The following is a 12,002-nucleotide window of genomic DNA, read 5'->3' as shown; positions in this document are numbered from 1 at the left end:
AAAGCCGGCGACCCAAAGCCGGCGACCGAAACAAACAATGAACTGCCAGAGCGACGGCCATTCGGCCTTTCCCTGGCCACTCTGCCACGCAAAGCGTCAGTTAAAGAGCGCCTGCCGTTGGCCCTTTCAGTTTTGCTGGCCATTCGGCCACAAAGATGACGAACCGCCAGAAGCCAAAAGATGCACAGTGCCCGAAAAGCGGCTGCCGCTTTCCCTCCGCGAGACCGGTCTCCGTGCCAACATGGCCCTACAACTAGCCATCCTCTCAGGCATCGTTGCGCTATGGGTAGTGTCCAGCAAGCGCGACGGCATCGTGGCGGTGCCCGACACGCCGTCCTCCCTGTTCGACTCGGGCGGCGTATCCATGTCCAGCGCGCGCCTGTGGACCTACGCGCTGCTGTGGACGTTCCTGCCGACCTTCATCCTGTCGCGGTATGGGGACTGCTTCGGCGCGGTACTGGACGAGCTCAAGTCGTCGCAGCCCACCATGGAGCTGTGTTCGCCCTCGGGGTCTTGGGAACCCACCTGCCACGCCCCTGGATGCGGCAAGGAGCATCGGTGGGAGGGCAAATGGGAGCTGTACACGCCGCTGCGGTTCCTGCCCGTCATCTTCAAGTACCACCATCGTATGATCCGGAGGCGGCGTCAGCGGGCTACGCCTCAGCAGACCATCCTGCTTGACTACGGCAGCCTAGGCTACTCGCTGCCCATCTACAACGCGTGGCGAGCCCTTGGAAACCGCCACTTCCTCGTGGCCGCGTGCATGCTCGTCAAGTCGGCCCTCTCGGTGGCGAGCGCCCTGGCGTCGAGCATCCTGGCCGTGGCAACCGTCGTCACCTCGGTGTCCGTCACGCTCCACGCCGACAGCTACGTTTTCGACAGCTGGGACCTGTCGTCCACCTACTCGAACAGCACCTCGCTGCGTCCGGCCTTTGACCTTGTCTCGGCCACCGTGGTCAATTACGCGTCGCCCTTGCCGTGGATGACGCCGAGCCATTCCTTCCGCCCCTTCTACGGCGACTTCTCGCCCGAGCCACTGTCGACCGTCACCGCGCTGACCACGGCCTACTCGGCCACGCTCGACTGCGACATCCTCGACCCACAGGCCCTGGGCCGAGCGGGAGAGGTCTACATGGAGGGGCAGGTCGGCAGCGCCGACGGCGTGGTCAACTTCAACTTTACGCATCGCGGCTGCGCCGTCTTCAAGTGGCTGCGCCTCATGGAAGCGCCGTCGACCGTGTACGTGCGGAGCTGGGCCGTCACCGACTGCAGCCTCGCCAGCGGCAGGATGCGCTATGGCTTCTTCGCGGGCGTGTCCGACGCCTCGGCTGCCCTGGGGCTGTCGAACCTGACGCTGGTGGCGTGCCAACCGGTCTTCTGGAACTCGTCGGCCCTGGTCACCGTGTCCGCCGCCAGCTCGCCAGCCCCCAGCGCCCCCAAAACAAGCCAGGGACAGAGTCCCGAGTACGGCCAGGTCATCTCGTCGTCCATCCTGCACTCTGACCCCTTCATCCTGTCCTCCTACGGCACCTATCTCGGCGACATGCCCCTGTACGCCCCGACGGACCCGTCCGAGGAGTTCTCCATGGACACGGTAGGCCGGCTCTCGTACGACTGCGCCACGGAACAGAATGCCACCGACGCCCTCAGCTCGACGCTCCTGACGGCCGCGTTCCAGACCGTCTATGGCGCCGTCTTCGCCACCATGGTGAGGCTCGCGGGACTGAAACACACCAACACCAACACCAACACCAACAGCACCAGCACCAGCACCAGCACCAGCCCGCCCGCGGACGCCGCAGCGCCGGTGATGGATGGCCTGCTATCCATGCCGCAGAACCGCCTGTTCGTCGTCCGCTGGCCGGCCGCCGCCGTCATGGCGGCCGTCGCGGCCGCGTTCCTTGTCACCGTTTGGACGGCGTTCTACGCCGCTATCAACGCGCCGGCGCTGCTCCAGAGGCAGGACCTAATCCTGGGCCATGCCATGATGGTGATGACGGACCACCCGAGCCCCGACTCTGACTCCGATATGGCCCGGTACATCGCTGCAGTCAAGGCCGATGCGCTGCAGTGCGTGCGCGATGGTGGGGAGGATGAGGAGGGACGGCGGAGCTCGCAGTACACGGGCGAGAAGAATAGCGCGCAGATCAAGCCACCACCCTCTTCGGACGACGAGCAGCGGTCGCTGCGGGGGAAGGACCTGGTGGAGCATGCGGGCAAGGCAGAGGGCTTGCGTGACTGGGAGTGCTGGCTCGAGGGAGACGAAATTCGGCTCCGCAAGGTTCCGTATGATGATACTGGTGTTAATCCGGGCAATCAGGCGGTTTGAAGAAGGGGGCAAGGGGGGATGGGTTTTAAGTTAATGCTAGAGAAATAAGATAATATAAAGCAAACACGTGGCGCCTTTCCACCGCTTCATTCGCTGACCAGATGATTGCACCCCTGGCGGTCAAACAGAACATCTGTCACGAATCATAAGGAATCCCGTAATTTCTGCAGTCGTTGCCGAATATAGTCAGCAGTGTTAGACAGGACAGGAAACGAATAGAAGAAGTTAAGAACCCACCAGCAGATTCCCCAGCGCCTCTGGCTGCTGACCTGCGGCGGCGTCCGCAAAACCTATGCCGGAGAGAGACACTTTATGCCGTTGCCGGTCTTTAGTGTACTGTGAACCATGGAGTTAAATCCATGTCCGTGCTTCGCTAGTTTTCCTCTGGTAGTGGTTGGTTGACAGGAAGCGGGGGGACTCACGCTCTCAATAGAAGCCGGGACAATATACCGCACAACACACACGTCTCTCGTCTGACCATACCTGACGGCTCGACCAATCGCCTGCTTCTCGACAAATGGGTTCCATTGCGGTTCCAGGATGTGCACTCGTGTAGCCGCTGTGATGTTGAGGCTGGATCGCGCTCGTTAGCCAATTACGTGATAGGTAAGGTAGGGAGGCCTCCGACGTCACCAGAAAGACGTAGAGGTCTTCTTACCCTACTGCGCCGGTGCCGAGTGTCATGACCAAAGCTGCCAGATTGGGGTCTGTTCGAAAGGCCGTCAGAATTTTTATTCTCTCTGCTGTGCTCGTACTTCCGTCGATGCGTCGAAACGGTATCCCTCTCTGGCTTAGCGCGTGGGTGACGATGTCGAGAGTTCTCGTCCACGAAGAGAAGATGATGCTTCAATAACAGTCCTGTAGTTAGCCAAGGACAGGGTAACGGCAATATAAAAAGAGCTAGTCAGAATACGGCGTACGCACCATTTGTCCGAGTTCTGGTGTTGGTCGACATCTCGAACCAGCAAGAAAACCTTGGTGGAATGTCCTGTTAGATCCAGACGGTTGGCGAGTTCAGCCGGTGTCGTACGACTTGACAAGCCTCCCTTTTTCCTCTACGCCTTGGGCGCCTTTCTTTCCCATTTGTAGTAGCAGTCCGCACAGAGAGTTTTCTTTCTGTCTGGTGTTGGCCGCCCTGCATCCATTATTTCGCAGTCGCAGTTGGGGCAGAATCTGGCGCCCGCCACGCCGTCGTCTTCACTAGTCTCATTGCCAACCACATAATTCTGTATATCCTGGTCCATAGTTCCGTGGTTGCAGATCCGGCGCAGATGCATCACCATCTGCAGGACAGCCTTACTAGTTTTAGAACCCTGTGAACTGGAGATGGCATCTTCCATCTGAGCCTTTGCCTGCTCCTTGACCATATCGTAGAGACGTGTCTCCTCATCGGACAGGTGTACGTCGTAGGTGATCTCCTTCGGTTCCGGTAGGTTGATAAGTTCCTTGGTCCGTCTCAAGCATACAGACTGAAGGAGAAGGCGAAAGTTTGCAGCAGTGCCACTCCTGCTCTTGTCTTCTATTGGCTTGGCGATGTGTTTGTGAAACTCAGCTTTGCGGTGGAGCAGAGGAACCCGGAGGAAGCTTATTAGAGACCCCAGATCCGTGAGACTGTTGTGGATTGGTGTTCCTGTCAGACACCAGCGGAACTTGGCTGAGAGACTGGCGGCAGCTTGAAACTGCCGGGTTTGATCGTGTCGGATATAGCGGGCTGCACCCGTATGAGCAAGTGTCCCTCACTCCATGGGCTAATGAATGAAGGAAGGGTAGAGTAGTGTGGACTTGCCTTCATCCAGGATAACGCGGAACCAAGTCACCTAGTAGGGCAGCCCGGCGCCTTGACGGAGATCGGTTGCTAGGGTAGGATAAGTGGACAAGACAACGTCGTAATCGAGGAGCTCCTCTACTGTTTAGCCTTGGTGCTCCCGTGGTGCTTGAGGATCCGCAGCTGTCGCGAAGAAAGGTGACTACAGCACCAGTCAGGAAAGAATGGGGTTCGAGAATTCACGCAGTAGGCACGCACTCTTGAATATCTGACAACCACTCTTCGAGGACAACTTTTGATTAGACGGCAGCGGTTAGCGGGCTGACCAGCACTGTAGGCTTTTTTCCACAGGAATGGGAATCTAGCACTTACGTACTGAAGGCGCAATCACAAGAGTAGCTCTTGATTGCGGCCTTGGCGACAAGCGATTTCCGCGGCGGAACTCACAGGACGCTGGGAGACTGTCGGCAACTGCGGCAAGCATCGTCAGAGTCTTGCCAAGCCCCATTTCGTCCGCCAAGATTCCCCCAAAGGCTTCGTCTTCTGGCCGTGACCTTTTGGTGCCTATAATAGTGTGCTCATAGCTAAAGGGCCTTAGTGTAAGCTCATCCGACCAGCATCGGACGGTGGTTTGGAGATTGAACGGACCATTCAATGTTGTTGATGCGTTTTTCATCCCACAGCGATGAAAGCCGGGTGGGTATTCTCCCTTCCCGTTGGGCAACAAAGCTGACACCCAATACCTGATGCCTTCAAGTCTGTCAGTGGGTATAATTCAAATCTGTCAGTAGGTATATGTTATGAGTTGCAGCTTGCTACTAACATGTTGAGCTTTGTTGTCACGATGTCGCTCGTCGGGGCCTCTGATTGCAACTCGGCGTGGTGATCTAGATTCTTCAAGATTGTCTCAACCTCTTCCTCACGGTCATCAATTGACAACGGAGCGTCAGTTTTTAGGGCTATAGTGTTGGCAGAATCTCCAAAGCTCATTCTGTGAGGGTTGTCGTATCCCGATATTCCATGGCGTTGGTGTGTCGGATCCTGAAGATAAAGTCGGGCTTTGGAGAGAAGCCGTCCAACCTCGCCCGCTGCTTCCGAGGGCCCGTAAAACATAGCCGAAGCAACAAATTGGATCTTTTCTCTCCGGACTTGAACTTGCTCCGGAGGTTTTGAAACTCTGTTCCGGACAGGAATAGATCGACCTGACACCCGAAAACCTTGCTGACCGCTGAGAGAGCATGAGCAGTGATCTGGTCCAAGACCGCCACATCCGCCTCCGTGTCCGAGTCGAGTTGAAGAAAAGTGACATTGTCTCGAGAGACTGGGCGCAACTCATAGGTATCCCGCCTTGCGGGGAGGGAGAGCAGTCCGGACTTTTCGACAGCTGTTGGGTCGTCTAGTAAGAGCCCCTTTGAGTCGCATATCTGCATATAGAAGATGTATCAGAGTCTAAATGACGCAAGTAAGCAAATTATACACACCATCCCAAAGCAGACCATTCCGACTGGGGGCTCGGACAACTGGGAGTTTGGGTCGAGACCGACAAACTGGTCCTGATCTCCCCATGGTGCATGCGCATCGCTCATCCACACATCGGGTGGTTCCGAGCAATCTTCCAATACTAGGGAGGGACTGCCAAAGGCGCAGCCCAAGTCGGTCCGTTGAGTTTGGTTATTAGGGTTCTCGGACGATTGAGCCAAGTCAAATGACTCGACGCCAAGCCCCAGCCTTGCGCGCTTTTTATCGCCAGCTTCCCAGTCCAACAGATCAGGAGTTCCTAATCGTTTGGTGGCAGGCGGATGATAGGACTCCATGTTTTTTCCGCGGCCGCATTTCGGTGTTGTCGGTTCCAGCTGAATCTGCTGTGAAAGACAGACAAAAGAAGGGAAGTCGTGGTCGGCGGTCTGGACGGCCACACAGCTGCATTTGTGCCTCAGGCCGAAATTGATGAAAGCCGCCATCAGGGTGGCTGAGTAGGCAGACAGCCACATGCATGCTGTCATCTCCCGATAGGTGCCACAAGCGTCCACGTCACAGGCATTTCCCACGGCTTTCCTTCGCGTCGCTGCAATATTTTGGGCTGCGCACATCTAAAGGGGACGATGCAAACCCCCTCGTCTCTGCCAGCGATTCCTCACGTCAGTCACTTCTCATAAGAGCAAAGGCGACTACAGCAGACACACCTGCCGGTCACGACGGCGCGAATCTAATCTCAGCTCAGTGGGGGCGGGAATTACACCGATTCATAGGCCAAGCAGTCCGGAATTGGAGAGGGAGAATACAATTGTGCAAGCCCGGGATGGCACGCGATATCCCAGCCTAGAGACTGCATTAGGACGTAGCATCATAGCGTATAGGCCATTCCACCTTGGTGACAGATCTAACTGTGAAAGTCCTCCCTGAGCAGACGAAACAAAATATAAACTCCTTGCTACCAAGCCCCTGAACCCTTGATCACCAAATACCATGCCCACTCATACCGAGGCATCACTTGCCTCCTCCCCAAATGATTCTTCAGATGCAATGTCTGAATCGCCTTCCTTGACGGTGGAGATAATCCGGGTTTCTTAGTCCGCATCTTTTGTGGCGTGATGAGATGGAGCCTGCCGTGATTTCTCATCCTCTTCCAAGAGTTTCTTGATCTTCTCGAAACCGAGGAGGTCCGCTAACTCCAAAGCTGACATCCTGCTCTGCCTAATGTCGAACCCAAGACGTCTAAAATATAACGCCTTGACGGCGACCTCTGCCGTGGTGTCAATAGCATCACACCCCAGAAGTAGCTCCACAATTTCCTCGTCACCATTTATGCTGGCAATGATAAGCGCCGTGGCTCTAGCACGTCTATATCCCTATTCCTCTTATCCAATCTAACTCCACCATGGTGGCATAGACACGTTTGGTTAATGAATATTCGCTCCCTTGCATGATCCAACAGCAGCTTGACTGTCTCCTTCTTGTTGTTTTCGACGGAATGAAGAAACGGCGTGTACAGGTCTGAGTCTCGAACGTCGATCGGGACATCTGAGTTGAGGATTCTTGAGACGACTTCATTGTCTCCAACGATTGCAGCCTGTCGGAACTAAGCGACGCTGATCAGCGAGCGAATGACGTCGGGAGCCGTGTATGCCTCTAGGATACGTAGTACCGGCTCATGGCCGTTTGCAGCTGCCATGTTTGCCGCTGTGCCCTTGCCACTGTCGTAGTCAATCGTTACCTGTGTGCAATGTTGCTTCTCCAGCAAGAATCTGACGATGGTATCGTGGTCTTTTTGCGCCGCTTCCATGAGCACCGTGCGTTCTCTGTGAGTGTCGTTAGCGTCCAGCCCACAGTCGAGAACCAAAAAACGAACACAGCTAAGAAATCCACGTCTCGCCATCAGGTGCAAAAGCGAGCGTCTCCCATTTAGCTCCACACTTTAACGATAGTGCTTTATCGTCCTTAAGCACAGGGCCTCGTCACGATTGGGGAGAGAAAATGATATCGTTTCACAGAGCGCTCCCACATGGGTCAACTTCGGCGGCGAGTAGAACACCCATTCTTCAACATCCAGCCACCTCCGCCAGTGAAAAGAGCAAGCCAAAACCAATATCTTTGCTAGTTCAACATCCTCGGAATTTTCAACCAGGTATTTTAAGATGTCAAGTCGGTTGCTTGCCCAGACACCCCTGATGAGCATATAAGTATGGGGAAAGCCCAAATACCTGGGTTTGACACTATTATTGGGACTCTTTGGTATTCCGAGACGCCCCAGAGGGATCGGTCCGTTGAACTGTTCAGCCCATCTCTGAACTGCAGAGAGGTTTCCACTCTTTGCGGCCGCTTCCACGTCGAAAGATTCGGGGTTATCAAGGACGGGGAACTGGATCTGGAAGCTCTGACTAGCATTGGTACCGGTATGAACGTTGTCGGTGTGGGCCGCAAGGGATTTTGAATCGGCAAATCCTGTAATCCCATACGAACATCCATCAAACACACAAAAGAAGGCGCGGTCGTGCTTGGTCTGATGGGAATCCCGCGCCGACTTGTCGGGGAACCCTGTGTGAAAATAATCGCAATGAACGAATTGACACTTGAAGAGGCCTGAACCATGGTAATTTTGCAGTTGTAGTAATCCGGTCGAATCTTTCAGTCTTTGTGCCACCTTGTCAAGAGATGATCGCAGCCGAGGAATGAAAGTTTCGAGTCTTGGCTTCGGGCCCAGTTTCTGGTCATCCTTGACGTTAGGTTCTTCCTTCCGCTTGCTCGACCTCTTGGCGAAGTGCAGTGATCACGTGTAGGTGGCCTGTGACAATTCACCGAGGAAGTCTTCAGGACCAAACGATGAACGAACATCGAATCCTTTAGCGAAGCTTAGTGGAATACTTTTTGGGGCCACCTTTTGGAAGTGCTGTCCGAGGAAGTGACGGATCTCCCTACCCAGGCGCTCCACAGAGGAGGCATCAAGTGTGGCGAGTTTGGTTACTGAGATCGTGAGATGGTCCAGCCAATGTGAAGCGGCGTAATCAAAAAATGCGTAACAACCGTTTATTATGTTGGCCTCGACAATCTCATCGGACAGTGAAACGTCGACGTGGCCGACGGTCAGGTATGAAAGGCATATTGTAGCGAGATTTAGGTGTCCTTCGGCAATGTTGACGTGATTCTTCGTCAGAAACCTGAAAGAGGCTCTTAGTTCATAGTCCTTGGGTCGAAGCTGGGACTTTCACACTTACAGTCCGGCGGTAAAATGGACTAATGTAACAACTCCTCCAGGGGTCACTTCCAGCAGTGATCCACAAAGATCCTTGGGACCGTCTTCGTCGGAAAATCGCCGGCCTTCGAAATCAATCACCCGATTCTCAAGGTCAAGGGAGACAGCGCCTTGGATTTCATGCCATCTCAGATCTCTCTGCGCAATGGCAACCCAGGAAAGAATCTGTATCGCGTCCCGGTACCTTTCGTCATCCATGTCGTGTCTCTTGGATCGGAAGATGCGGCCATATCTGGATGCATGTAAATATTCTTCTCCAGTTCGGATAGTAGAATGCAGAAGGATTGGGAATTGGCACTCACGCCTCGTCCAGTTTTCCCATCACGCCCTGTTTTTCGTTGTCTTCGCTGAGCCACTTCAGCTCCTCCTCCAGTCTGAACGCCCTGGACTGGGTATGCAGGTGCACCATGACGAGTCTTGCGAATTGGAACATGCCTTAGACCTTGAGGTTAGACCAGCCGGAACGGATGGGTAGATGCGTCTATACTTACCATCCGCACGTTTAAGAACGTTGCTAGTGATGGAGTTGCCCCCATCGAGCTTCACGGAGGGATGTTTGGATCTGATCTTGGACTCCCAAGCTTCGCAGTAGGCCTTGATATCGCTGTAATTATCGGCAGGAAGAATCTTGAGTACCAGATAGCCTTTCAAAAGCCTGGAGGATTCACTGTCCTCTTGACTCACGAGAAGACACCTCACCAGGGTTGGTTCGGCGTCCTCCACTTGATCGGCGGTGCCATGTTTATCAGGGCCAGGCTCCAGATCTGAGTTGACAATTGACTGGATCCACGAGAATATACCCTTCTTCTCTGCTTGAGACATTCGTCGAGGCCGTCTACCACGATGAAGAAGTTATCCTGGCTGCGAACGACAATGCGCAGAAGGTCTTTGGCAAGCTCAGACCGCTGCAGTGTCATCTGCCCTTCTTTAGACATGATAGCGTCGATATACTCTGTAAGTCGGTCGTCGTTTTGAGACAGCTGATACAGTATGTTCTTCGCAATGGAAAGAAAGTTGTTTCGGTTTCGATTTCCGTCTTTACAATAAACGAACGCAACCTTTGCCGTGCTCTGCTTCGCCGCTGCTTCGATGATAGCAGAGGCGAGAATCGTTTTCCCTACGAGTTGTCAGTTATGAGTTCTTCGGGGTGTGAGATCGTGCGATTCTCGCAAAACGTACCTGCGCCAGGGATGCCGGTCACCCATAATATGGGGTTCACGTTCGCGCCGGGATCGAGCCAGGCCATAACTAGATTCCTGCGCAGAATCCAATCCCCGGTGCCGGGATACCCTTGTCGCAATTCTGCTTGGTGTTCTTGGTCCGCCATCATGTCATCGGGTGAAAGCCAGGAACGGACCCTGTCTAGTTGCTAGCGTCTTGCTTCACGTCTCTGCAACTTCAAAGCCTCTGTTTGGTCATTGGATAGTGCTGAAATCCTCTCAAGGGCGGTCAGATTAGCGTAGTTCTCTAAAAGCTTGCGATGCCGCCTCAAGTTGTTCATGGGCTCGGAGAAACGGGTGCGGAAGTTGTTCCACGTCGCATCAAAGATTATTCGCCATCCTAAAATGTTAGTATCCACTCAGTGACAACCTGGACGACTAAGCGAGCTGCGCTTACTCTTTTGCTGGAAGTACGACAGGGCCTTTGCATGGAAGTCGAGAATGTCGCCGAAGATCATCTCGAGAACGGCGTTAAGATGGCCGTTCTCCCTTAGCTCGAACAGGGGTTGATGATGTTGGATTGGCTACATCGTACCAGCTGAATGGAGCCTAAAAAGATGTGTAGGCATCAAGGCCTACATACGGGCCGATCATCGTTGGTGGCCTAATGAGTGGCAAGTTTGATCGAAAGGGCATTATTATTTGCCACCTACTTCGCCACTATGTCCATCTATAATAATGGCTCTCTGGCTTCGCCAGAGAGCAGGGGGAGAATCAATTCAAAAAATTCTCATCAATATAATCCATCCGTGTGTCGAATCCAACAGATGATGCGCGAGAACCTCAAGCTGCTCACCCATGTCCTCATAATGCTCAAGGAGGGCATCAAAGGCTCTGACGTGATTTCGTGTGACCTGTAATAGGAACTTCATGGGCCCCTAGTAGTAAATATCATTAGCAACGAGAAACCAGGGGTTGGCCGGTTAGAAATAATTAGAGGCCCACTTAGGGCGACTTACCCACACAAAGGCAACAAATTCTGATGCGTTGAGAAACACCTCGATGAGCTGTTCGAGAAACACCTCGATGTACTGCTCCATTCCTTCCAAGAACTTCCTCAATCTGTTCATATTGCGCATTCTGGCTTTAGACGCTTGCTCGTCTTGGATCTCCTTCATGGAGGATTTGAAGTCCACAAGATTGGTGAACTGAAATTGTTCGCTCTCCGATCCATTGAGATGCTCATCCTTAAATTGCTGAAGCACCCCCCGGAAGCTGGACACCCCGGGTGCCCATCGGCTGCAAGATATTTGAAGACGCAGCGAGCACGCACTTGGTTGCCAGACCCCCCGCAGATAAGGTAATTGGCAGGCGCCGAAGAGCATACAAGCCACTCCTGCGCCCTCCAACCCCAACCTACCAAGGTCGCCAGCGCCTGCAGACGGCAACATGGGACAAAAGCGAGACGGAAAAGACGGAAAACAATGGGGTGGGGAAAGACTGCCGCGGATTATACTCTTAACCAGGTACCGTACCTGCCTTAGTTGTCTAGATTTGTCCACCTGCTCGTTCCGCGGAATTCCAGCTCCATTTCGGTTCCCGCATTGCATCTTGCATGGTCGCGTCCATATCCAAAAGGGGGCGAGGTACCCCCCCCCTCCCCCCATATACTCACCTCACACACTGGCACTTACGTGCATAAAGATCAGCAAATGAGCGGGGCACAAACCTGCCATCTCATCCATATCTTGCCCAGCAAAAATTTAACTTTGGCGGCAGCGCGCAGGAAGACGCCAAGACCTCTCAGCCCTCGTAGTCTGGATCCGCGTATGCGTATCAGCCACCGTAATACCCCAAACGCATAGTAGGTTGCCCCTGCGTTTTTGGGCCTCAAAGCTATATATTCGAATGTAGTTTGTCGAGTCTAGGCAAGCCATATCGCCATTAAAACGGCGGCTCCCAAGGCAATCAGCAGCTTCGCATATCTAGGTGTGTTTC

The 12,002-nt window shown here is 54.0% G+C and overlaps 5 protein-coding genes across 5 annotated transcripts; 1 reads left to right on the top strand and 4 right to left on the bottom strand.

Moving 5' to 3' along the window:
• Positions 1-241: 241 nt before the first annotated feature.
• Positions 242-2,329, top strand: B0T26DRAFT_752000 (uncharacterized protein; the record flags this gene model as incomplete). The annotated part of the gene is made up of 1 exon (XM_060445466.1): positions 242-2,329. The coding sequence occupies one exon, from the start codon at positions 242-244 to the stop codon at positions 2,327-2,329; it is 2,088 nt and encodes a 695-aa protein (XP_060296811.1).
• A 290-nt stretch (positions 2,330-2,619) lies between these two features.
• B0T26DRAFT_646386 (P-loop containing nucleoside triphosphate hydrolase protein) lies at positions 2,620-4,041 on the bottom strand (the record flags this gene model as incomplete). Its single annotated transcript, XM_060437804.1, has 4 exons — positions 2,620-2,902; positions 2,988-3,111; positions 3,243-3,371; positions 3,432-4,041. Coding segments are annotated over 4 exons (1,146 nt in total), but the record flags the coding sequence as incomplete, so codon positions are not given.
• Positions 4,042-4,075: 34 nt separating this feature from the next.
• Positions 4,076-5,000, bottom strand: B0T26DRAFT_310535 (SNF2 family N-terminal domain-containing protein). The gene is made up of 5 exons (XM_060434313.1): positions 4,918-5,000; positions 4,743-4,844; positions 4,467-4,678; positions 4,353-4,386; positions 4,076-4,296 (listed from the first exon to the last, which is right to left on the bottom strand). Coding segments are annotated over exons 1-5 (414 nt in total). The 5' UTR covers positions 4,920-5,000; the 3' UTR covers positions 4,076-4,232.
• B0T26DRAFT_310514 (uncharacterized protein) lies at positions 4,834-5,986 on the bottom strand. Its single transcript, XM_060434312.1, has 3 exons — positions 5,576-5,986; positions 4,918-5,518; positions 4,834-4,837 (listed from the first exon to the last, which is right to left on the bottom strand). The coding sequence occupies exons 1-2, from the start codon at positions 5,906-5,908 to the stop codon at positions 5,081-5,083; spliced, it is 771 nt and encodes a 256-aa protein (XP_060296808.1). The 5' UTR covers positions 5,909-5,986; the 3' UTR covers positions 4,834-4,837; positions 4,918-5,080.
• Positions 5,987-7,986: 2,000 nt separating this feature from the next.
• Positions 7,987-11,278, bottom strand: B0T26DRAFT_830132 (uncharacterized protein; the record flags this gene model as incomplete). The annotated part of the gene is made up of 6 exons (XM_060447461.1): positions 11,030-11,278; positions 10,847-10,930; positions 10,462-10,588; positions 10,231-10,404; positions 8,366-8,714; positions 7,987-8,335 (listed from the first exon to the last, which is right to left on the bottom strand). Coding segments are annotated over exons 1-6 (1,236 nt in total), but the record flags the coding sequence as incomplete, so codon positions are not given.
• Between the last annotated feature and the right edge of the window lie 724 nt (positions 11,279-12,002).

This window comes from Lasiosphaeria miniovina (genome assembly GCF_030549165.1).
Source record: "Lasiosphaeria miniovina strain SMH2392-1A chromosome Unknown B0T26scaffold_4, whole genome shotgun sequence".
NCBI lineage: Eukaryota > Fungi > Ascomycota > Sordariomycetes > Sordariales > Lasiosphaeriaceae > Lasiosphaeria > Lasiosphaeria miniovina.
Note: the sequence above shows the minus strand (reverse complement) of the source record. Positions and strands in the feature narration are given on the sequence as shown.